Raw genomic sequence first — 26232 nt, forward strand, 5'->3', positions numbered from 1 at the left:
AAACGCATAAGTCTGCGGTTCCGGAGCCGGAAGACGAGTCGTTTGCCGCCGCAAGGTGCAAAGCAAGGTATTCGTGGACAGGAATTGGATGGGACAGATGAACTAACATCATCTTTTAATGTTGGCCGCATTCCTCGCCGCCTTCTAAAGTTGAACCGACCTCTCACTTTCTGTCATCCCACTCAGCCTTATCGTCTGGCGCCGAACTCCCCTGGAGGGATCAACAACACACCAGACCGGACCAACGAAGCGCCCAACTTGGACATAATAATTAACTACCTAGTAGAGGTGAGAGGACCCTTCCATACCTACCTTACTCACAATGTGTGCTTTGGCGGGACCCCAGGTCCAAACTCCCCTGAGGCGCATCCATTCCCGCGCTGCGTCTTTGGAGTCTTGGCCGTTGCTCCAACGTCCGTCCACCAGAAGAACGCCCCCCGCAGCCAGCCAGCCCTACAACCTATCTTGGACTCTTTCCCTCAGCTGCCCCATCTCGTGCTTGCACTTTCGTCTCTTCTTCCACATCCCGCTTTCCCCTCTTGGAGCTATCACTGACTGGGCAACAAAAACAGTTGGTAATGCCTGTCGTTGATTGACAGCCGCTGCTTTTCTTTTCATTTCTTCCTCGCTCGCTTTTTTTCCCGACCATCAACGCTCGTTCGCACACGCACCGCACCGTTCGACTTACACGACTTGACTTGGAGAAGCTGTCCCGCTGCGGTGGAACTCTACCCCGTCGATCCTTGGAGACAGACCAGAGTCGCGCATCGATACCGACATCGTCCCTCGAGACATGAGAACGCCATAGACCATGGCGCATAATGGAGGCTTCGGCGCTTCCTATCGACCTCCGGCTCCTCAGCCTGCACCAGAACCACCGCTGAGCCATCGCATCTCAAACTGGTCTGTCGCCAGTGACTGGGATACCTATCAGCAACAAGACGAGTACGAGAGCCCCTCGAGTCCACTTCGCGGCGCTCGTGGAAGGGAGGCCCCGGCCTCACATTCCTTTTCCCACCCGACTCATTCTTCACCGTCGCAGCACGAATCAGACGAATCCGAACCACAACCCCGGATATCAAGGGCATCATCATGGTCCGGATCCTTCGCCTACAAAGGCGTCCCCAGAATCGACCCCGCGCCTGCCACCGCAAACCCTTTGACGAGAAAATCCAGTCGCGCTTTTCGACGGCCATCGGTGCTGCGCTCGCAACAGTCTATCCCCGAGGAAGAACACGACCTGTCGCTGCTGCGTTCTGCCGCACCCATCAGTCAGTCGCATCACGCGTCGGTCTCGGAAGATGAACCCATTTTCGATGTAACCGCTACCCTCGGTCCCATGGGGTTCCAAGACGACGGCTTCCTCAAGAAGTTGCAGGAGCAGGAGGCCAGCGGACACCTCACTGGAGGTCTCGGGGCCGGTTTCAAACCGGATACCACAATCAAGGGAGACGATCTTCTGTTATCGCCGGCGTCCCCCAAGAAGTCCCTTGCACGATCTTTCACTCGACGCGGAAAGCTCAGTCGCACTGCGACACTCAAAGCATTCGGCCAAGATGAGGCCAACAAGCGAGGAGAGGTTATCGAGGTGATTATAGAAGATCCGGGTGCCAACCGCGGTGATCAAGTCGATCTCAGTGTGATGGCCGGACCGGATATTGGAGATGACGACGGTGGGAATATGCGGCAGGCCACCTTTCCCGTCAACAAGGGTCAGAAGACGCAAGTCTTCTACCCGCATCCCAACTGGAAGCCATTTCCGATGAGATGGCCTTACCTTTCTGCCCTGATTGGGTTGTCCATTGTGTTGGCCATCATGGTCGAGCTGCTGTACCAAAGGTCGCGCCACGACCCGTTGCTCAAGTTCCAGTTCCCGGGCGATGTCCCGGGCGAGCAGTACTTCGCTGTCAAGTTCCTCCCGACCATGCTTTCCGTCACGTACGGTGTGTTATGGCAAGTGACAGACTTTGAAGTCAAACGCCTCGAAGCCTACTATCAGCTCTCAAAGGACGGCGGCGCACTTGCGGCCGAGTCCATCAACGTCGACTACGTCACGAGTTTGAGTTGGCTGCGACCATTCCGGGCGTTGAAGCTGCGACACTACGCCGTTGCCGTCTCGTCCATCTCGACGTCTTTGGCTGTGTCTCTGGTGCCAACATTCGGCGCTGCGGCATTCGTTCTGTACCCCGACAGGGCCACACGCCTCGCGCATCCCGACCAGGAGAAGGTCATCCGCCTTCACGCGGTCTGGTCGAGGTTGCTCTCGAGCACGTTGTGCATCTGCGCATTCTGCGGCTGCGTCCTCTTGTACATCCTCCAACGAAGGAGATCAGGTCTTCTGGCTGATGTCAAAGGTATCGCTGGTCTTGCGTCAATGGCCGTGGTGAGCCACATCCTCGTGGACTTTGCGGATCTCGATGTTGTTACCCACAGCGACATTCATGCCAAGCTGAAGCACCGTCGCTATGTTCTTCGCAACGCCTCTTTGGCACCAGATGACGAGAATCCCGCGTCTTCTCAAGAACGAGACCAGTTCCGCGAGCATTACCTGCCGGATAACCCCCATCCGCGCATGTTGCGCCTCGACGGCTATCTGCCGTACGTGATCGGCATCGTTCTCTTCATCGGCTTCATTCCAATTTTCTTGTTCTCCGAAGCAAGCGTCATCACCACCAATGCGCCATGGGTGGTAACGGCGCTGGCCGTCAGCATCAAGCTTGGCTGGGGAGGACTAGAAACGGATATGCGGATGATGGAACCCTACTACATCCTGTCAAAGAGGCATTCATCGTCCAGGACACTCACCTTGGATTACACCGCCATGCCGTTTGCGTACATGCCGTTCCAAGCGTTCCTCAACGGTCATGTCTTGATGTTCCTGGTTGGATTCGGCACCATGATGACGGAGCTTCTGACGGTGCTGCTGACTAGTCTTGCGACTGTCGTCGGCACCGAGTTCCTCGACGCCGCCATCAAACCGCCCGAGAAACCCGGCGACCCCAACTTTGGCGGGATCAACGCCGGCCAAGAGACGGTGTCGTCGTTCTGGATCTCGTATGGTCTGGCTACTTTCATTTTGCTGTACATGGGCACAGTGGCCACGATCGTGTTCCTTCGAAGACGACATCCGTTCCTTCCGCGACAGCCAAACACCATTGCGTCACACTTAGCCTTCATCCACCAGAGCAAGATGATCTACGACTTCGTCGGGACTTCGAAGCTGAGCAACGCGGGCATGGTGCGCCATCTCGAGAAGCTGGGCAAGACGTACGGACTCGGATGGTTCGAGGGTCGTGACGGGCAGACGCACTGTGGTGTCGACCAGGAGGAGCTTCTGGGCTGTTATAAGCACGGCATGGATTTCCAGGGGACGAACAAGCCGTGGAACCAGCATTGGGAGACGTACGACTAAAAGTGTGACGTGAGAGCTCTCGAGTAGGCGGATATTCGGCGTTTAATGAGCAGAAGCATTGAGATTGCTGCCTAGAGCCGAGGCACTCGATCTACGTACAGGAAGGAAGGGGTTCATCTAGGAGTTCCAGGAAAAGGAGTTTGACAGAGTTCAGGATTTGAGGAATTAAGCATAGTGAGGAGAGGAACCACGAGTTTTGGGTTTGGGACTCTGGAAGCATCCGAGGGGCCGCATTCGGACGGTTTGGACAAACCTTCTTCCCCTCCCAAAGAGGGGGGGTCTAGATTTCTATCTATGGATACCATAGTTTGGTAACACGCCGCACGTGTGTATGTGCGGCAGGCCTACCTTAACTTAACAATGCCTTCTTAATTCATTATTCACTTTTTTTTCTGCCAAAGAACCAGCGGCACACGCACGAGGCATAACAATGGGTGGAATTCTGAAGCACATGGTGCGAGTACTAAAGCTGCTCGCCCTGTCGATCACCGAGGTTTAGCGGACGGCAGTGGCTCGCCGTTCGTCAATAGTCGTTCGATAGGATACAGTCAGCAGTAAAACAAACACCATCCGCTCAAACGCACAAGTTCTTCCTTCGGTCTTGCTGAGACTCACGGCTCGTAGCTCACGGGCAGACGCGGGGAGGCGACCTTGACATCACTATGCGGGATGGAAATGCGACGACATGCAGGCACCCTGTCCGAAGGATTCTAAAAATGAACACGGCAACAATAAACACGTTCTTTCTCTCTCTCTTTCCGGATCGAAGAACCGGTGTGTGCGGGGGAGGAGCACAAGGAGGCAAAATTTAGAAGAGGCGAATAGATGGTATCGAGGTTGTCGAGTTCGCTTCGTGTTCATGTAGATTGGGCCAATGGCGGATAGGGCTGCTGAAGATGCCAAAGCCGGGCGAGTCTAAGTGCCTGTGTGTGTGGTAGGGCGCAGAGGGCAGGCGTGATCTATCTGCGGGCTGACAGGTACGAGATTGATGTGGCCCTTCTATTTTCCCACGCTGCCCTACACTGGAGGCGGCGACGCGGCGGTGTTCCCTGATGTGGTAGGTAGGATGGCGTGCGCAGGAATCGCTGTTTATTAAGGTTGTTGATAGATTGGAGTGAGGAGGGACCGTACTAGGTAATAACGCGTGTAACCTGGGCAATAACAACACCACTCGAGGGATAAAATTTTCGCTAATGCTGTTTATTAGTGTAGTGCAATTATTGGAGATGTCGTCGGTCTCTCTCTCCCGTCTCATTAAGACATTTGAGTTGGGCCCTTGGCGAGAAGGAAACATGGAGGTTGCTTGCTGGCTTGGGCCTCTTCATGTAAGGGGAAGAAGGTTTTGATGGGAACTTGGCAAGGTTTTGATGGCATGCGAACCCATTTTGCGATTCCCACTTTTCGGGAACGAACTCTGGCTGACGGGCGGAGGATGGTGATGCTGGAATGGCATCCACATTGTTTATTTGATTTTAGCGATTGGAGGCGAGGTCTCGAAGGCATGGGAAGCAGGCCGTGTTGTTGCGTTCGCGCTGGGGGGCCACGGGCAAGCGAGAGCAGAAGCAGGAGCGAGCAGGTGAAAATGTGGGTTTGGTCGCAAGCTTTTGCAATGGGAAATGTTTCTGAATGATGTTTGATGTGCGCTCGTCTAGAACCGGAACGTTGGAGCTTGTTCGAGCTGAATCGTGGCGATGCAAAGACGGAGACGCGGGTGAGCGAGAGGGCGACCTGTGCGAGGGAGGACGGCAGGTGGGTGAGAAAGAAACCCAATACCACCTAGAGAGCCCGTCAGCAATAACAGAAAAAGGCTTGGAAGGGTTGTAGTTCTGGTCTTGATGAGGCAAGTCCCCAGAAGTCATGGTTTGAAGCACAGCCTCCCTCCATCGCCTTTTGCGCCCAGACAGACGTGTCTTGGAGATTGGAAGAGTGGAATGGATGGGCAAAGTTGTGATTTTCGGTCGTCCTCTGACATCGGGCCAGCGGTTCGTTCGCGGGCCAAAACATTGGACGTTGATCCGTTGGTAGCGTGCGACACATACAGTCAGCAGATGCTAGTGCGCATTTGGCCTGTAACTTGGCATGTCACTCGAGGCGCTGCCGCGATGAGAGGGGAAAACGATGGTGCTGCCGGAAGTGTTCCAGGGTGAGGAAAATCGGCATCGATCTTGATGATGACGGCCTGGAGAGGACCCTTTTTTCCCACGGGTGACGGCACTGAGGAGAGCGCACTGGGCTCGATTTGAGCACGCGGTCCCTTGTCATCGTCTGAAGGCTGCCCAATTGACGTCGAGGACGAGGGCCAATTTTAGACGTCTCAGGAGCGTGGTTCCCTCTTTTCTAAATTCTGAGGGAAAACGACCACGGCGACCCCAGTTGTGATTTTGCTGGGCGTCGTTGCGAGCGAAACGGCGCGGAGAACGCACCGGTGACGTCGAGCATGTTGGGTGGGAATTCTCTTGATCTTCGTGCGAATTGGGACTTTCCAAGACATGTCGTCCAGTCTCATCTGCAGTCGTGTGCATTTGGATCCTCGTCCGGATGCCGCCGGTTATTCAGGTAGGTCCAGTAAGCTGCGCAAGCGCAAGCGGCCCCGGCAAGGCATGGTTCGTGAAGGAAAGGCGTACGTATGCGTGTGCCGCCGCCAAGCTCCTTCCCGTCGACTTGGAGAAAGTCAAGTGTGGCAGTGCACGAGAGTCAAGACTCAGTTAACGACGGCGATAGTGAGGTTATTGAAATGAGGAGTGGGTTTTGGGCTTTCCTCTAGCGGTTTTGACGGTCTGTCTGTCTGTCTGATGTCTGGGCCTAGGGCGGCCGGTTCCAAACACTCGACGTCGCGGACGGTTGGCTGCGAGCGAGGCGTGAGATGAAATGAGAGCGGGAGAGGGCAGCATGCCAGCCAGAATCGTCCGTTGTCAATGTTGCTTCCAGTCCCAGTGGTTCCGTGCCGGTAGACTGACTCTCGACTCGAGTCTGGAGAAAGTATCGTCTGGTCTTGGTATTCTTGGAAAGGCAAAGGGTCTTTGGAGCGGCGCGTGTTGGAACATTCGGGACCCGGTGATAAAATGGATCTTGGCCCATCCTACCCCGTACTTAGAACGGGTAAGAAAAGGGGATTTGGTGGTTCGGCGGGTTTTGTCAGAAGAGATGCTGGAGAAGGGCGGATGATGATAGACAGCGCCGACGATGACTGTGCGGAAGTCCGGCCGTGAGCCATGAGGGTGGGTTGCTGTGCCGTTTCCTCCAAGGTAGTAAGTTTTGGGAAAGGTGAGAGTGGTGTACATACCTACTCTGTACGAGTCTGCGTGTCTGCGCCTGCATTCTAACTCGTATCCGTGCAGAACAGGAAAGGGAGAGGCGGGAAGGATCGCAGAGATGGGATGGTTGGTGGGCTTGGTGTTGGTCTTGGCTGACTGCGTGTTGCAGAAGGGGGAATTCGGATGGCTGTGGTCTACTGCAAAGAAGAAGTTGAATGACGCTATGATTCCATGTGCGACGGATGAGTTGTCTGTGTTGCTGCTGCCGTTGCTGCTGCCGTTGCTGGTGTATTCGTACAATTGGACGGTAATGGGCACAGGTGCGCACATCAGCGAAAATCATCCGTCGTCAGAGGGATTAGGCTGACCTCAAAACCTGATTGGGGCCTTGCAGATGGATGGAGATGACATATCGCGAAATGTTTTGTTTCGCTGAAGACTCTTGTTGCTCTTTTCCCTCAATCTCAATCGAGCAGGTGGCAGGTGCCGGGTTGGCAGTGGCAGTGGCACGGGTGGGATGGTCTGCTGCCACCTGTTTGCCGTTGCCAGGGTAGTCGATTCACACAGTGATGACAGACTAGATTTAACCTCGTGTGTACATGCGGCCTGTGGTTGTCTGTCAGCTTGTGTTCGTCTGGACCGTCTCACTGTTTTTTTTTTCGTGCCTACCTTACGCGCCCGGGTTATTTGGGTGGTGAGTCGTATTTCTGTTAGCAGCTATACGAGCTGAGTCGAGTCCTGGGGCGGGGGTACGGAAACGGTACTTAAGCCGTCATATAAGACTGTGTGAAACATGAAGTAGCCCCGCAGTTGCCGTGTCGTATTTATCCAGCCTCGCCAAAGCATGCATATCAGCCTCTACCTTTCTATGCATAGGTAAGTTGCACCAAGTGAAATTACGCAGCCCCAAGGCCGGCACCACGGCGAACCGTCGTTACCCCTGTCTCCAACACGCAAATCCAACCCACCACGTCCTCCACATCACTGTACCGGAATCCACAGCTCACGCTTCATCTGCGCGGGATTCCCTCCCTTCTTCCCACCCGCACCCCCGTATTTGGCCCTGGTCCTGATCCTGATCCTGGCCTCTCCGTCTTAATGCCCATGCCCAGTTTTCCCTGAATCCGACGGCCCAGCCAGCCCAGCAAAGCCCAGCATCAGCAAGCAAAGCGAAGCAAGCCCAGCCCAGCCCGGCATCCGCAACGCACCACCAAAAGAACCAAGCTGCTGCCCTGCTGCAACGTGCAGCGCCTCCTTTCATCACTGAATCACTGATCACTCCCTCTTGTCCCCATCCACCATCCACCCTCCTCGCTTGGCGATCGCCTTCCCTTCTCTCCCTTCCTTTCCAATCTCCCGCCAACAACAAAACCGCCCAAAACCCACCCGTGCCATCCTCCCCCCTCCCCGCCTACCTCATCGTCCAGACCTTTCCACGACCAACGATTATTGACGACGACGATACGACCACGATAACCCGCTTCTTATCGGCGCCTTTCGAGAGGGACGCTTCCCCAATTCCTCGACCTTTCGCTTTCGACTTCTGAGCTAGGAATAGGGGCATAGCGACGTTGGACAGCACAATTTCAATCACGGCAGCAGCGGTATCGAGATCGACGACGACGACTGCCCCGATCGTGCATCTCTCGGCATTGGCAGATAACCCTCGCTACCAACTTTCCCTGCCACCGAAAGCCACGACCCTTCTGCTCTCCAACTTCCTCACCAACACGAACCCGTCTGGAACGACCCGTGAACCAAAAACTCTATGAACCTCTCGACCTAGACGGCCTCGACTCTCTTCTCACCACTTTCGCTACCCCGACCGCGCCAACCCGACGATCATTTCCCGCCGGCGACCGCATCATTTGCTTCTACTCACTCATCTACCTTCTTAGCCTCGACGACGACCAAAAGTCATCATGCGGTTTTCATTCGCGAAGCCGCTCCTCGTGCTGGGCGCGCTCGCGTCCTATGTCACCACACCCGTTATGGCCGCTGAGCAGATGCTCGTCTCCAAGTCGCTCAACACCTGCCAGGATGACTCGAGTTTCACGGCCAGTTTGTTCAACGTCGTCTTCACGCCTAACAACGGAAGTGCGGCCATCAACATTGTCGCCGTCTCCTCCGTCCAGGGCAGCATCGTCTTCGACGTTGCCATTTCCGTCTACGGTTACGAATTCATGAGACGCACTGTCAACCCCTGCGATATCAACCTCGCTGGTCTCTGCCCCATGACTGCTGGAAAGATCACCATGAACTTCAACCTCCCCGTCGGCGGAGATGCCGTCAGCCAGATTCCCGGAATTGCTTACAACATCCCCGATCTCGATGCCACCGTCAAGGTCTACGTCAACATGACCGACACCAAGGAGAGTGTTGCTTGCGTCGAGGCTGACATTTCCAACGGAAAGACTGTCGACTTGATCGGTGTGAAGTGGGCTACCGCCATCATCGCTGGCCTCGGTTTGATTGCCTCCGCCGTTGTGTCGGGTCTCGGCCACTCCAACACTGCCGCTCACGTTGCCGCCAACACCCTTTCCCTCTTCGGCTACTTCCAGTCTCAGGCCATTGTGGGTCTTACCGGCATTCACCTGCCTCCCATTGTCCAATCGTGGACTCAGGACTTTGTGTGGTCCATGGGTATTATCCGCGTCCAGTTCATGCAGGACATCTTCACCTGGTACCAACGAGCCACCGGCGGAACCCCGGCCACTCTGCTCAACTCTTTGACGACCACCTCCGTTCAAGTAGAGAAGCGTTCCATGGATTGGGCCATGTCTGCCGCCAGAATGGCCAAGCGTGGCATTGATGCCGGCATGTCCCACATTGCCAGAAGAGCGAACATCCAGCTTTCGTCTGGTAGCTACATCGTCTTCGGCATTCAGCGAGTTGCTTTCAGGGCCAAGATCGAGTCGACCAACCTGTTCATGACTGGTTTGGCCTTCTTCTGCATCTTCGTCATCTTCACCGTTCTTGGTGTTGCCGCCTTCAAGGGATACTGCGAGTTGGCTGTTCGACAGAAGTGGATGAAGAGCGAGAAGTTCCTCGAGTTCCGCAATGGCTGGTTCACCGTCTTGAAGGGCATTCTCTTCCGCATGACCCTGATTGGTTTCCCCCAGATGACGATTCTCTGCCTCTGGGAGTTCACTCAGGTTGACTCCGCCGCCGAGGTTGTACTTGCCATTTTCTTCCTCTTCGGTATGGCTCTGACGCTCGGCTGGGCCGCCGCTAAGGTCGTCCGCATCGCTCGCCGTTCCGTTGCCATGCACCGCAACCCGGCCTACATCCTCTTTTCCGACCCTCAGGCGCTCAACAAGTGGGGATTCCTCTACGTGCAGTTCCGCGCTTCGGCTTACTACTTCATCATCCCCGTTCTTGGCTACACTGTTGTCAAGGGCATGTTCGTCGCGTTTGCTCAGCGCAGCGGTACCGTTCAGGCCGTGGCCTTCGTCATCATTGAGGCCGGAGCTCTGATCGCTGCTAGCGTTCTCCGCCCCTGGATGGACAAGAGCACTAACTCGTTCAACATCGCTATTTGCGTCATGAACTTCCTGAACTCGATCTTCCTACTCATCTTCTCCAACGTCTTCGGCGCCCCGGCTCTGGTTAACGGTATTGTTGGTGTTGTCCTGTTCATCGCCAACGCGGCCTTTTCTCTGATCCTCCTGCTTCTGGTCATCGTTAGCAGCACACTCATCTTCTTCCGCAAGAACCCTGATGCTCGCTACCAGTTCATGGCCGACGACCGCGCGTCTTTCATGAAGTCGCAGACTCAGTTGAACACCACGACCGAGCTGGATGCTTTGGCCGCCACCGCCAGAGGTGACAAGGCTCACTACAACAAGGGACTCGACCTCGACGACGACAACGACTCCATCTCGTCCGAGTCTATGCGCCGCCGTGCCGACCCGTCGGCCGTTGCCCTGCCGCCTTCCACTGCGCAGTCTCACAACTCGCAGTCTCAGCACTCTCTTCACCGCAACGCCGGCCACGGCCAGCCGCACCAGCCGCATGGACAACACTCTCCGGTAGACCCATCAGTGCCCCTCTTCCCAGCCAACGCCGGCCCCTACGGCCAGCCTCCTACGCGCACACCGAGCCCTTACAACGGCTCCGGATCGACACTGGCGGCCAACCAGTACAGGCAACAACACAATGCCAGCCCAGCTCAATATAGGCAACAGAATAACGCTAGGTAAGAACGCTCAAATAGCAGCTGCAAAGAACGAGTTGCTGACCTCACGAACAGCCCTTGGCAGCGTGGTGCTGGATACGAACACTAGATATGACCCGCTATGACTTGCACCGTTCCGACGGTAAATACCGAACGGTCTAGAAGAGTTGTCGGAATACGGCTACTCGGTTGATGGCATATCAAGTCATCCTACTTCTTGGGTACCCTCTCAGCATACGAGAGGTTTGCAACTCGACACGGCCAGTTCAGTAATAATGCGCCAGGCGTGGGGGAGGAGGCCAAGTCCCTTACCTTGAGTTATGACGAGCATCACACCATAGACGGATCGGTATTCTCTTTTTTCTTTTCCTTGTCTGTTTCACTTATAACTCTTGTCTTCGGCATTGAGGACGGCGTCCTGAGATCACGGCGTTTGTTGTTTGGGAGGTCGCCGGGGCACGCCAGTCAACGGCGGGCGGAGGATGCCATGTACTGGTTCTTTTGTAAATAAGGCTGTGGTATGCTGAACGAGAAACGGTCTCGTCAGCAGCAGCTTGGACGCTGGAATGGGGGAAGGGGTTCAAAAAAGGGCTAACATCGGGTCGGAGGAGGCATATCCATCTGAGCCGAGGTCGACCACGCGTGGTTTGATCCGAGCGGACACCCCCCTGATAGGAAAGAAAATAGCTAATGGATCTCTTTGTGACCAAAGTTTTCATCTCAAACATTGTCTTGGGCGAAGACTCAGACTGACCTTTGACAAACAGACACCTTCGGCCGGTGAAGGATGTGATGGGCATGCAGAGACATGGTTCAGCGAACTCTACTCTGAGTCTTGTCTCGGCCGCAGCAGAGGGGCGAACGGAGAGAGCAGCTTCTTGCCCGAGAGGCCTGCCTGGCAGAGGTTTGCCTGGGTGGCGGGGGCGATGCGATGCGATGGACACGAGCGATCAAGATCCATCTCGGCCAGATCTCACCTGGCCAGCGTCAGGACTCACCAAGGCTCAAAGACGGGAAAGACATGATGATGCGACGATTCAAGCCTTTCTTTCCCCCCCTTCGAAGAGAGTTCTCGACTACATTTCGAGGGTGGAGAGAGTTCGGACGACGGGAAGCTTCCAATGTTAAAGAAAGTTTGTTTGGGGGGTTTTTCGGCCGAACGAAGGAAGAATTGAGTTCCCCGTCTGTTCGTCCGTACGCACGCTCTGACGCCCGTCGTGATGGGGGGTTAAGTGGTCCATCGCAAGTCGGTAGGCCAATGGAGATTGTATGTCGGGAAGAGGGGGATTCAAGACACCAGAGACACACACGAGAAGGCAACAGAAGGGTCTCGGTGGTCCCCGACACCATCGATACGTCCGTACCGGGGGGCCGGAGCTGCGGATTCGGGCCTTCCGGGTGTGTGGTGGGGACTGAGGCAGTGACTGGGGCTGGTGATGGTGGTGGTGGTGTGAGAGGCAGAGCGAGAGCGAGAGAGAGAAAGAAAGAGAGAGAGGCAGGCCTGAGGCGAAGCAGAAAGGACGGAGGCACGGAGTCACGTTTAGCGAGGAAGAAGGGCCTCGGAGGTTCCCTTTGGGTGTGCGAGACCGGGCAACTCCGTCCATAGTCTGAGCCTTGGGGGCAGGCAGACAGACAGATGGATGGGGAGGGACGTACTAGCATGATTCCGGCGAGGTAGGGAGGAATGAGGGGATTCGAGGGTTTCTTTGTTGGTATAACGGTCATCGATGGTGCTGGGTGGTGAAAGATCGTCCCTGTTCTACGGGCATGTCGGACGAGGGGAAGTTGAGGTGATGATGGGACGGTACGGGCTCTGAAGAAGTCTGTCTAACGGGCGCGGAGAGAACTGAGGTGACGGAGTCCATGTTGGACCGTCGGATGGTGAGGCTCTCGGGTCTCACATCACATCATGTCACATCATATCACATCACGGGTCTCACATCGCGGCCTTGTCGTCAACGTCCCTGTCTTGGCGGCCTCGTGATGGATAGACCTCTTAGCTGGACGTTGAGAAAGAAACAGTCGTCTCGGAGGGCGGGTGTGCCTCTTGGCAATAACTACTCACGGAAAATGCCAAGCGATATGGAGACCATGAAAGGAGCTATGTCCAACTTGGTAGCCGCAGGCGAGAAAGAGGGGAGGGGGTGGACCATCGTGAAGGGTGTGAAGGGAACCATCGTGATATGGGCCTAGAGAGATGGAGAAGCCTTCATCAGTTGGGAAGCGTGTGGGAGCTAGAGCCCATAGCTTGTTTACTGGGGACGTAGCAGAGCACTCCAAGTGGAGGCCTCGAGGCGTGGTTTGACCGCGGGAGGGGGTTCCTGGGCGGTTCGTTTCTCTCCGGCAGGCGAGATCAAGTGGTAGAGCCGTCCGCGCGGGTCAAGACTTGTGGCGCGGTGGTTTGCTGCCGCCCGAGTTCGAGGAGGAGTCCTGGGACTTCACGTGGGGGAGGCTAAGGCAGAGTGCTTCGGGACCGAGAGGACGGCACTTGCGGGTTCATTTGTCTTGGCATCTCTTGTGAGGGGCTTGCCGTCGTTGTTTGTTGGCTTGACCTCTTGGCGATGGGTAGCTTCTCGGCAGTTCGAGAGATGATGATAAGGCTGACTGGTGGTGATGGTTGTTCCAGCCTCATGGGCGCCGTTGCGTTCAAGATGGAGACCTCGCTTAGCAGCGTCGTTTCTTAGAGATCCTCGTTGAAGAGGGGTCGTAGTTGCTATCTGGGTCGGCGTTGAATTGGGTTCGAGACTGTGCCGTTTGGCTGGCAGCTGAGAAGATCGCGAAGATGTCAAAGAGGTGTTGAATTAGGCTTCTCGAGATGCCTGGCCGCATTCCTCCTGTGGCTCGGAGAATTTGGAATAATGGCTTGCGAGCTGCTGCTTAGACCGGACGTCAGGCGCAGGGAGGGGCTGTTATCGTTGGAGGAGGGGATTCTCTGGGAATGTTGACTACGGAGGGCCTCCGGAGATGTGCTGCCCATTCGTCGTCTCTGATTGGTTGAGAATGCGAAATCTTGAGAAATCTTTCGATTTCTGGGAGCTATGTAAGCGTTGGCGGGCGGGAGCGCTGGGTGGCAGACGCTGTGTTGTGTTGAAGATCGCGAAGCCACTTGACGTCGAAGCCGGAGCGGAGCCTCAGGTTCGAGTTCAGTGCGGACATTTGCTGCGGAGCGAAACGGTCTCATGAAAGTCCAGTTCTTCCGCCGTATGTGCCTGAGCAAGTCAAACATGAACTAGTTCCCCAGGTCTGTCGTGTCCGGAGGATGAACTGTGGCACGTGTCCTAGAGGCGGCCGCCTCACTTGGGCTGGGGATAACCTGGAAGACCAGACCTGAGACGCGGAGTAACCTATGAGCTAATCTGGCTTTGCTCTGGTGTCGTACCTGTCATGACGGCGGGGGCTGATGATAGTACGCGGGAATACTGCCAGACGTAGGATGGTTCCCGCGGGCCAGGCCAACCTACCTGAGTGTCGGATTCTCGAGTTGCCTGCCCTGGATGTTGAGCGTCTGGCCAGTAAGGTAGATGGATGTGTTGAAGGGCAGCGGTTCGGATAGGGCGACCCGGCGTTCGACAAGCTGCAGGTCTGACAGAGAATCGACGACGTCGAACGTCTGTTTCCGGCCGGATTTGGCTGTAGTGTATAGCTCCCCACAGATCCTTCCAAGCCTTCGGACTTCGATACGGAACCTGCCAGGCTTAGCCCGTCAGCCATACTACCAGAGTTGTCCCCAGGACGAAGTTCATTGGCCAAAGAACGAGTTTCGACAGACGCTTGGCCGTAGGAGGCGACCGGTAAGACACGTTTTCCTCTTTTCGTGTAGAAATTCTGCTCTGGATTCGATGTAGATGGCTGAGAGAGCCTTGTGTGCGTAAGATGTTGATCATGATAGACCATTGTCATGATAGCATTGTGATGATCTCCGACTATGCAGCCTGCCGGGAAACAACAAGTCGAAGCGGGGAATGATGTTCCTCTGCTATCCATCAATCCCTTAAGTGGAGTAAGGATGACGATAGAGTGCGTATGTGTGCCTAGATATTGCTCATGAGGCAACAGATTGCCATATTCGAGACCGTGATTGCTCGTTTAGGACGAGATAGCTGAGACATCGTCAACAGAACGTGGGCCGCCATGCAGGGCTCAAATTCCCGGACATTGCACGGATGTCTTCAGGCCCATCATGGGGGGTGCCAAAACATGTCTCGCTCCCTTATTCAATGATGCAGACAGAGGCGCATTTCCCTGACAGTGTCGCGAGATCTCGAGGCATCGCGGATAGACTGTCGCGCCTCCCGGGAGAGGGCCTCGATCTTTTCTCGGAGGAAGCGACTGAAACAAGGCTCACGATGGCGAACAAGTCAAGATCTCTCTCGGGGTTCGCGGCGGTTGGGCATCGGACTCTGCGATGATGGGGGCATCTCCTCGCCGCTTCCGGTCGATAACGCAACATGCTCGCTTGGCGGCTGCGGCTGGGCAGTCTGCGTCGTTGAAGATTGTCCCTGCGTCGCGTTTATGCAGGGCCAGGCCTCGCGCAGGTACCGTACCCGCCGAGAAACATCGTACGAAGATGAGGGTCTCGATGTACAGGCGGTATCTGCATGCAGGTTGAGACGTTGAGAAGCCTCGAGGTCCAGAGGTATGTCGCCAGAGCCGAGACGCAGCAGCGCGGCTAAGGCGTAGGTACGGCCGTGGAGTGGTGGGAACGCTGCATTAACGTTTCCGGGAGGGTGTGTATGTGTGTATGTGTGTGAGGTTGAAGTTGACGCCTTGGGTGGAGGGGGAGGGGTTCCAGGCGCATACAAGACAAGACTTGTCTCATTTGGGGAATTGCTGCGAGTGTGCACGATCGAGGAGAGATCGTGATGGGAGGTGAGAGAAGAGGAAGAGAGACAAAAGACAAGGGAGGGGATTCCGCGGTGAGACATTGATACGCGAGCATGCGCCCTGTTCCGTCATGCTCCTGGCGCCTTTCGGTTTTGGGCCTAGAGTGACAGATGTCTGTGGGTAGACGCAGGCACGATGAGCTGCAAGATCCTGCAACGGGGATCTAGCACTAGCCTTCCCAATAGTCGGGCAGGCAGGCAGACGGGATGCGAGCTTGTGGCTGTTCCCTCTTGCTGGGAAGAAGAAGAGGCACATGCAGCAAGTATGGAGACGCCGTTCCTCCTCCTCCCCTCCGCTGGGATGTAAGTAAGCCGCCGGCAAGTGCGCACCGCTCGACAGTGCCGGTCCAACCCGACAAGTACGAGAATGCCATCTTGGGATAGGCGTCATGAACGGGCGAGTGGAGGAGGGTGCACGGAGGGGGAGACGAAGCGTGATGTAAGGCTTAGCGGCCAATTTGGTGGTGGAGTGGGCAGAGCACTGGCTGAGGCGGATGGAGACAGCCAGGTTCATGATGTGTAGAAGAAGTTAGAGTGGAAGAGAAGCTATCTGTTTGCGGCCATGTTCACTGCAAAAGAAACAGAAAGACTATCACACTCCACTCAACCCACACACCCACACGCCTCACTTGGTGTCATTGCCAAGCCTCGCTGTAAGGAGAAGCCGCGCGTTGAGTCTGGACTTCTGGTTTGATATCACACAATCGCGATTCTGGACCACCGTCACTCTCACCGGATCATGGCCTGTGTTGGTTCCCGACGATATGCTTCTTCCCTTTCCCCCGTAGTCAGCCTGTCAACAACACGGGAGGCGGATGAGGCGGAAACACCAACACAGGCTGCAGTAGTCAAAGAAAAACTCCCGACGCACTGTCTGTGTGGCCTGGCGTAATGTCCGTCGACGATCGGCTAACGGCTGGTTGAGCGACGGAACGGCGTAGCGCTTCGTAGCACACGGCTGGAGGCTGCCCCGGCCCTCTGGACTGGAAATTGGAGAGGGCTGCGCGGGGCGTTGTTGAGTTGCGGCCCTGACCAGTCGGCCGATAGTATGCTGTTGTTGTTATTATTGTTGATTATGATGATGGTGATGATGATGATGATGAGTGATCTGCAGTTGCGGGGAAGACGTGAGATGGGACATGTGTTTTGGTCGAAGTCCACCTGTTGATGATAACGTGATGTTGTCGACGGCAGGTAAGATGAAAAATGTTGTATGAAGTGTGGAATACGAAAGGTGTTTTGAAGTTAATCTACTCCTCGTACCGTGATGTCTTTGATATGCGACCATAACGTGAAGACATGTCGAGCTTTGAAAGTGAATAGTATGTCATTTGATGTTGATATTGAGTGTTCTCTGCTAGGATATCCAATAACCATCCATATCTCGTACCCCAAGTTCCAGCCTATGATTTGTGGGTTGTCCATACATATGAAAACGAGATTAACTGCCTAGTACATGGTGTCGATGTGTGGGTAATAAGTTTTTCGAAAAAGCGACCGACGTCAACGGCCTGTGACCTTGTAGGCCAAACCATTTTGTAAGAGAAGTGAAAAAAGAATAGACTCCATGCCAGCAAATGACCCAAAAAGAAAGATCCTCCAAACGCCGTATGTCAGTTTCCCCTACGCGTGCCGTTATGCAAACTCCCCTAATCGCTCCCATGCTGATTTTGTTGTTGCTCCTAGTCCTACACGTCAAGCAAAGACGAACCCTTCCTCGACCAACTTGTCGACGTCCCCTCCGGCGGCCTTGACGGCCTTGATAGCCGCCTCGCTTAGCCGCCGACGCTTCTCCATCGCCTCCTTCTCACGACGTGCCTTGGTCTTGGAGCTGCCGCTGGGTGCCACACCCGTCATGAGAATATTCTTGTCGCTCGGAGTGAAGTTGACGAAGCCGATGCCATCGGTGGCACCACCGCCAAGCCCGCTTCCGATAGAGGGTGTGCGCATGCTCTCGCGGCGCTGCCACGACCGACGCTTCTTGACGCTCGCTGCGAGGGCGGCCCCGCCGCCGATGCTGGCCATCGATCCGCCGCTGCTGTGACGGGAGCGGTTCGTGGGCGTCGGCGACGTCGAGGATTCCCGGCTGTCCTGGCGAGAGCCGTTCAGGGTGCGGGTCTTGCGCATCGGCGTCGTCAAGCACATGTGGCGGGCGCCGGCCGAGGGGGCCCGGGGCATGCGGGGCCGGCGCTCGGTCATCTGTGCGGTGTGGTGAAGTTGTTGCGGGGGTTGGTAGTGAACGACCGGCGACGAGGTAGCACGGGGTTGAGGCACGTGGATCATGAGGCCGGACACCTCCGGGCCGGGTCCGGCGGCGAAGCTGTTGTACTCGTACGGCAGCTCGTTATGTTGCGTGTGCATGGCCAGGTTGAACGTGGCGTTGCGCGCGTTCTGTGCTTGGTACTGCGAGTTGGTCGACAAGTCCATGCTGCTAGCATCCCACCATTGGTTGTCGAGGGCATCAGTGGCATAGGCGTTGGACCAGGCGGCATGGGTATCCGTCTGAGGAGTTGTCGTGGCCATGGGCCAAGTGGCCTTGCTGGTGTTGGCGACATTGCTGGAGCTCATCGGCTGGTGGTGGTAGAACATTCCGCTCTTGTCATCGAGGATGGGAGTATCCAGGGGGGTAGTCGGGTCGCTGCGGCGGAACATGGCACCGGCATCGCAGAAGGGGTCCTCGACGAAGCCTCCGCAGAAGGGCATGCCGCTGCTGCCGGTAGATGAGGCAGAAGACAGCTCGTGGGGGAGGGTGGCACTGTTTGGTGGAGAGGGGAGTCTGGTGTGGGGACCACCGATGATGTTGAGGTGCTCGGGACGAAGCTTGAAGTTGGGCTTGCGAGGGGAGACGCTGGGCGGCGAGAGCGGCCCCCTGGTGTCGATAACGGAAGACATGTTGGGCTGTTTGTGTCGGACCGAGGCAGCTTTCTGCTGCATTTTGGATGCGACGGCCTTGAAGAAGTTGCTCGGCTTACGACCACCACCGTTGGCGTGGTTGTTGTTGGTAGTATTGTTGGTACTACTGCTGCTGCCGGCGAGCTGTAGGTTGCTGTTGCTGCTGGTAGCGGACGAATCTTGAAGAAGAGGAGTAGGAGGATGGGAAACGACGACAGAAGGAGCGCGAGAAGGCGACGCTTTCAACGATATGCCTTCAAGCCGCAGCAGCTCAGAGTCAGAGATCGACTGGGACCCGCCAGCACAGGATGGGCCCGGATAGGACGAGGCCTTCCTTTGTCCCTGCTCCTCTGGGTGATCGATCCAGGTATGCACACCCGGAGCATTTGCAGAAACCTTCGGGTCTGTTGTAGCTTGCGCTAATCTAGCGGCTGCTGATGATGGATGTGCTGTGGCAGCGGGAACACCTGCAGAGCTAGTTTTAGTTTCGAGGAGCGGCTGAGCGTGGCGACCTAGCAGGTCGTCCAGATCGTCCGATGATCCATGGGTGGGGAGTATGTTGTAAAAGAACGAGTCGGGTAAAGCCTGAGGACCAGGGAGCCCGTCAACTCCGGGCGTCGAAAGCCTTTCCATGTCAACAAATTCCTCGAAGAGGAGGCCGTCGTCGACTGCCCCCGCGGCCGACCCTCCTTCTGCGGCTGTCTCTGCTGCTGTCACGCCTTTCCATAACAGGTCGGACCCTCCCCCGTTGCTGTCTTTGTCCATGTCCATGGACTCCACCGAGAACTGAGCCTCCGAGTATGCCATATCGTCGGTATAGTCTGTCGGGTGCGAGCTGTGCCTGACACTGGTGTCTGGGCTTCTCGTCCAATGCGAGACGGCCACGGTCATGCTATTCGTGTCTCTGCCCCTGGGTATGGTTTCCCTGTTGTCTCGGTCTATCTCTGTGCCTATCTTGTTCTCAGCTCCGCAAACGAACCAGAGCCAAGACCAGGAACAGAAGCAAAGGCGGGGGTCCAGAGAACAACGGGTAACGGGGACAGCGATCCGTTGCGTTGCGCGTGTGTTTGACGCGAGACTGTGAGTGGCAGGAAGCTGTTGCAAATGTTGGTTTGAAGGAAAGTCGATGCAATGTTCGTTTGCAGCCGAAAGTGTAAAGAAGGAGTGAGAGAATGAAGATTGCAGAAACTGGGGTAAATCTTCGAAGAATGGGATTCTTGTACGGAAAAGAAAGCCGTCGATGGTTGCAAGTCACTATCAAGTGGAGGGGACGGGAGTCAACAAATACCGTCCAACTCATGTCTCTCATCCTGCCACAGCAACAATTGCGCAAAATATGGAAGCAGCCAGGAGACAGCTACCTTGGAATTGGGGTCGCATAGATCACCGTGCTTTCGGCGAGGGATGCCCTTAGCGACCGAATGTCGAATGGAATGTTTCCCACGTCGTCCGGTGACCCTGCGAGGCTGGCCGCATTCCAGTCCAGCCGGTCGGTTCTCCCCCCGTTGCTAATTTGGGGTCGAGCAGGGCAGACAGAAAGAAACATCAAAGGAGCCCGGACACTTTCTTTCACGGCATTATCGGTCGACAAGAGGGAGACCAGAGGGGGGAAAGCCCAAGTAACAATCGTCTTTTTCCGCCCTTGGGCCAGGAACCAACAAAGAGACGACGTTACTCGACCGCAGGCGCATGCGAATACATACATCGGATATGTCGAACTTGGCCCAATTTCATTGACTGACAGGATTGGAGCATCGTTGAGCGTGAGAGACTCACTATTTCATAGCACACGTAAGTACAGCCCCAATAAGATAAGAGACGCCACGGACCCGATCACGTTGTTTTTTCTCGACCGGGAAGAGGTGCGTCTCAATATGGCGGGAGAGATACATGTATTTAAAGGTCTGGACTACCCTTTGCTGCCTGTCGGCTGGACAATGTGGGCAACCATGATTAAATAAGAACACGTAAAAGAGACTGCTGCGGCGCGCTGAGTTATTTCCAAACAAGGGAAATGGAAATATTTCAATAAGAACACAAGGGTCCTTGGGCTGCGGCGGCGCGACTGCAGGCCGCCAGGCTGATAGGCGGTCGATACTTCGGCCTTGACTGACTCTCACATGAGCCAACTTTGACATTTGGTACCTCGACGGCTCGCTCGTGTGAGCGAGCCATATCGAAATTTGTGTGGCCGCTGGGTCCGCTACTGCAAGGAACCAAGTCAAAATTCGACATCACCTGAATTGACGTTGCCCCTACAGAGTCTGATTGAGCGTACTCGTCATCATCGTCCTCGCTCGGCCAAACATAAACCTCGCCCAAGAGGTATCAGCTGCGCTAGGAGGTGGAGGTCTGTCTGGCGTCTGTAAGTTAGCCCGGTGATAAGTGGAATGTCTTGCATGTTCCCATACCTGTCGAGGTTAAGAACCGAGTGAGGTTTGGTGAGGCTATGCTGACGCACACTGCTTGGTGTACCGTGTGCTTGAATGAGGCCGTTGTATTGTGCTGTATGCATGAATGGAACCCCCTTGTGTATGACCACGATCCGTGCTGTCGGGTCAGCTTCCTCGTGTCGTGAGGCAAAGCCGTTATGTGTCCCAGCTTCTGAAAACATCAAAGAGACCGCAATTCTGCTTCATCACCTTAGTCATCAACATGGTTCGGTTTGAAAACGTCCGTTTTTGGTGATGCGACACTCCGCAACGTGGGAGGTCTTGATGTCGATTTCGTCCTCAGATCCTCTAAACGAATCACTATCCAATCATAGGCGCAGCAAGGCTTTGTTTCCCGCCAACTGCCCGTAACTTTGGATCCGTCAGAATATTGACGCCTCCGCCTGCAAGATTGGCCTTGATGACCCCCCCCCGGATGCTGACCGGAACTTCCGCAGGTGCTTCTTCGATGACTCGTTGAACTCCGTTCCATTCGAGATGCTGCACGACATCAGCCATACATGACCGGTAACCGTTGACCAAATGCCCAAAACCCTAAAAAGGTAGAAAAACAGCCCCACGTCGACCGAAACTGGAAGCTTCTAGAGAATGGCAGAACTTCCGTCCATATCGGGCATAAAACTCATTGAACCGAACGCCTTGATGAGAGAGTGAACCTCTCAAGAAAAAAAGGGCCAAAATTCCGGCCGGACTCGAAGGATGTGCGTTGCCGATCCAGCCAGCGCCATGTGAACGCCGTCGCCAAATGTCATCTATACGTCGCCCTTGTACCCTGGGTATATCGCAAAGCGCCGCCCGTCGCTTGAAGAGATCGCTGAAATATCGAAATAGATGCTATGATGTTGTGATTGTTGGTGTGTTCGTCTGCTCGTCCAAGCCTCTAGGATTAAATCATGTCGGCCTCGGCTCCTGACTTGGCCCAGGCCCCTTGCGTTTCCTCATTCTTGGCCGGTGTTTGACGACATTCTGGCATCGCAGCGCCGTTTCCGCTGAGCCTCTGAATCGCAATGCCCCGTATTGTCGTAAGCCGCCCGTCGTTCTCAATATCGATTGTGTATCCGACGAGTCGAAAATCTGTCGCATCAGTTCGTCGTTATCTCCACTGAAACCTTCGTCTGATTCCAAATTGAAAGGGCGTTCAAGATTCTGGCGATCGTCGACCTCGATTTCTGGGAGGTCCGGGTACGTGAGTATTGATCGTGTTGACGACGTCGGCGCCGGAGTGACGTTGCACTGGGATTTGTCCGAAATCATGTCCCTCAAACGAGCCTCCATAGCGCGGGCATTGTTGGGGTTGTTGACATAACGGCTGTGCCATTGACGTCGTGATCTCTTCCAGTCAGCAACTGGCTGATGTTCCTTGACATCATTCATGGACTGGTCCATTTGGCAATCATCGTCCACCTCCAGCGCGACAGAAGACAAATGTGCGATGATCGATGATGGCCCTGATAACTTCCTCGTATGCGGTCTCCGTGAGAAATTTGGGGACGGAGTCTGTTTGTCGAGTTGGTGACCGAGGTTGTTGATGGGCTGTAACGGTGTTGAAGGCTTGTCGTCGGGGCAGGGAGCCAAATCCGAGAGTGCTGTGAGTGCCGTCGACAAGTCCAATTCCCTCGGTCGTTGCTTTGGTGATAAATGAGGCTCCGCATCGGCGGCATCAACAGCTGGGCGAACCTTGGTCCCCAAGGCGAAGTGGTCGAACATGTCTTTGAAGTCCGACGACCTAGGGTAAGCTGTCCCTTGAGTGCCCGAAGAAAAGGGAAGCGAAGAGGAAAGCTGTCGCTCGCTTGGGGCGGGCTGGTATTATGAAGGCATCCGCAACCGCGCTAAGGCTTGGGCGAGTAAACGCCGTGGCGGCCACAAAAGGCCCAGAGCAAGCACTAGGGCAGTTTTGGACGGTGAGTGCTACCAGCAGGAATGACGTTCCGTTAGTATCGAAGCCGAATACAGGACTGCGACTGGACGGAGATGGACCAGAACGTCTGCCATGTGGTTGGGTCTGAGTGATGTTTGATGTTGACGATGAACAGTGGGTGGGCAGAGTAGCGAAGTGCAATAGCGGGTGACAGGTTGGTCCCTCGTTGTGGTTGTCTTGGATCGAGGCAGAGAAGAGAGGGACGTTTAATGAGTGAGATGGGAGAAAAGGAGTTGATTTTGTTTGGTAGGGCAGGATGCGATTGAGGGATGGGGAAAGGGTGAAGAAGGGAAGGACCAAACAGAAACGGGTCTTTTGGCGTAGCGTCACATAGGACACCAGCTAGTGTACGGGATGAAGAATCTGGATCTGGACAGGGCCGATGAGGGTTGCAGAAGCGGGCAAGATGGGGTTTAGTATGGATACCGGTATCCAGTATCCAAGCAAGTGGAATCTGTACCGTACGGACGGCAGTCTAAAGAAGTAGCGCGGCGAAGTCTCTCTGCAGACGGTAGGCAGCTTGTCGGGATTGGTCGTTATTCAGGTAGGACAAGGGGGATGGTCGCACAAAGGTAAGGCTAGAGTTGACGGTGGCACCGAGAAGTTGCGCTACTCTTTACGCAGCAGCTGCCACGGCCAGATGTCGACGAAGTGCGTTACGGTGCGCTGTTGGCAGAGGCGGTCCGGAAATGGTGTGTGAATCAAGTGCAAGCGAGGTCTTGCGTGGGATATGGGTACACCAGCTTCATATGTGAGTACCGTAATTGCAAGACAGAGAGAGGTATTGGGATGTGGTGCCTGGATGCGGGAGTCGAGAAGTATTGGTGGTATCCGTACGTCGCGTCGAACCGTTTGACGCAAGCTAGGCTTGTAGAAGAGGTTTGGACCGAGGAAAACTGCTAGGGATTAGGGGTCAGCAGAGCTAAAAAGGGGATCTTAATTCGTAATACCAGGAATTTCGGGAATCAGTGTCGTCTGCCCTGCCGGTAAAACCGGACCGGGTGGAGTGATGGAAGTCGGAGATGGGACTCGAAACTCGATAGGCGAATGAGTACCTATCCTCGAGAAGCCAGAGTCGAAGATGAGGCGCCCCGAACCGTGGGAAACGGTTCAGGACCATTAGGTTGGGCCATTAGTACGAAGTAGTTTGGATGCGTAGTGTGTATTCGTAAATCGCGAAGCACCCGAAGTTCTGGGTCTGACGGCTGAGTCAAAACGACCAGAGACACTTGGGAGATTGGATGACGGCCGCAAGGAAGGAACGAGCGCCGAATGATGCCCCCTGCGTTGATTCCACATTGGATATTGAAGCCGTCCAGACTCTCGGGATTTAGCAAAAGGCCGGTCCCTCGACTACGGATATGGCTTGCAGCCGGGTTGCCGCAATACTCTCAGGCCTCTTGTTGGTTGGTGTTTTGCTGATCATCATAAAGTGAAGGCTGTACTTTGAAATGGAACAAGCAGAAATCAAAACGGAGATTGAAAACGACGACGAGAGGAAGACGATTGGAGACGGAACTGGGAACAAGGTGTTGGGGGCAACTTCCGACCCAGGACCCTGGCTCAACAACGGGCTAAACGCAGCCAAAGATTTAAGCGAGTGGTCCACGATCCACTGTGCCCACTGGACAAGCCGCAGCATCTCCGTCGGGAATGTGGGGACTCGAACCATGGCAGAGCCAAATTGCTGGTGTCCGTACTTAGACGTGGAATCCCTCTATATGATGCTCTCTCTGTACAACTCAGAAGCTGCGTTAAGTAAATGTGCAGCTGACGAGGTCTTGGACGATCAAATTCATCTTCCATCGTGAGTTTCAGCCGCATCTTGGTTTGAAAAGTCCCAGATCAGCTGTGCACGTTGTGGAATGCACAGCAGACCAAGTGCCGCCGCGGCGTTTCCAGCCAATCCAATAAGAGACGTGGACGCTACCTAGCATCTTCACATCCGAAGTGGATCCTTCTAAACATGTTATTATTGGCTGTGTTGGTTGGGTGGATATACATGACCCCTGTCCTGTGAGACCCACAACCGCAAACCACCTCCCCGGGCTCCACCGTTCGCTTGGACTCTTCAGTGTCTTCAGTGAGTCTCGTCGCTACCCAGAGCAAGTGCACACTGAAGACCGTCTCTTGCTGGCGACCGTAAAAGTCTGGCACACTGTGCTCGATACTTCCTCCCTCCAAACCTCCAAACCGCCAACGGGCAACCTCGTGGAATCTAGCCTCCCTCAAAAGTTCTCTTCACCAATTTCGATTCATCTACTAACTCGCTCTAGTTGAACTAAAACTCTGACACACACCACAAACATCCCTCTATATGGCCATTATTCAAGACCTTCTTCCGTGTGCCATCCAGACGACCCTAGAACTTCCTCAGTCCAACAAACACCGCAGCATCGCCGCCATCTATCGAATGCTTCCAACATTACGGATACACCGCGTCCGACGAGTTACCTTTGGTGTCATCAAGAAATGCTCTGCGCTCAGTCGGAGACCCCATCATCGTCTGATCAGAGTGAGACCAAGGCAGGCAGCCGGGCGCTTGGATGCATGGATTCTGAGACCGAGCCAGCTTAGCTCGACCGCTATTCATGTCACCATCCTCCTGCTCACCCTTCGAGAATCGCTAGAACAACCCGTTGTCTCTGAATCTCGCATCCATACGTCCGTCTCCGTCACCCTCTTGTCACCCGCGACCTGCCACCCATACCTGGTACTCGACGAACCCGGACGTGCTCACCACCCGCCCACTGAGATCTGAGACTCCTTGCTTGTTCGACCCTCGATGCAATGCACGGAACCGCGATAGTCACCTGCAGTCTGCAACATGCTGCATCCTGCTGCAGCCTCGCTTGCACCATCTACCGATGCTTACGGACCACCTTAGGCCCACCACACATCTACCATGTGGTGCCCGACGCCTCCAGCTCCGCTCCCGCCCCTCGGAAGGGACAAGAAACACGCCATTGTTGAGACGACGCAGATCCGTCGTTGCACAAAGCTCCCATCGCCAAACAAACACCACATGGTTCACAGTTTCCCTCGCCCGTGACACTGCATCAACTTGCCTTGCGACGGTTACCACCAACCACACAACAGAGAGGATGCCGTTGCATCGAATCAGTCCCAAACAAGTCCTCAAGTATCACATGCATTGTACAGAGTGGCATTTGTGACCAAAGCCTTTGCAAGTCGGCGAGGAAACCAGATGTTACACACAACCACGACTCGACCTACATATCC

The 26232-nt window shown here is 55.1% G+C and overlaps 3 protein-coding genes across 3 annotated transcripts; 2 read left to right on the plus strand and 1 right to left on the minus strand.

Moving 5' to 3' along the window:
• Positions 1-811: 811 nt before the first annotated feature.
• On the plus strand, positions 812-3412 carry CkaCkLH20_00166 (uncharacterized protein; the record flags this gene model as incomplete). The annotated part of the gene is made up of 1 exon (XM_038882886.1): positions 812-3412. The coding sequence occupies one exon, from the start codon at positions 812-814 to the stop codon at positions 3410-3412; it is 2601 nt and encodes an 866-aa protein (XP_038751591.1).
• A 5176-nt stretch (positions 3413-8588) lies between these two features.
• CkaCkLH20_00167 (calcium-related spray protein) lies at positions 8589-10952 on the plus strand (the record flags this gene model as incomplete). The annotated part of the gene is made up of 2 exons (XM_038882887.1): positions 8589-10864; positions 10919-10952. 2 exons carry the CDS (start codon positions 8589-8591, stop codon positions 10950-10952), a joined length of 2310 nt encoding a protein of 769 aa, XP_038751592.1.
• A 6469-nt stretch (positions 10953-17421) lies between these two features.
• On the minus strand, positions 17422-19509 carry CkaCkLH20_00168 (uncharacterized protein; the record flags this gene model as incomplete). Its single annotated transcript, XM_038882888.1, has 1 exon — positions 17422-19509. One exon carries the CDS (start codon positions 19507-19509, stop codon positions 17422-17424), a length of 2088 nt encoding a protein of 695 aa, XP_038751593.1.
• Between the last annotated feature and the right edge of the window lie 6723 nt (positions 19510-26232).

The sequence above is a fragment of the Colletotrichum karsti genome (genome assembly GCF_011947395.1).
Source record: "Colletotrichum karsti strain CkLH20 chromosome Unknown Scaffold1, whole genome shotgun sequence".
Lineage (NCBI taxonomy): Eukaryota > Fungi > Ascomycota > Sordariomycetes > Glomerellales > Glomerellaceae > Colletotrichum > Colletotrichum karsti.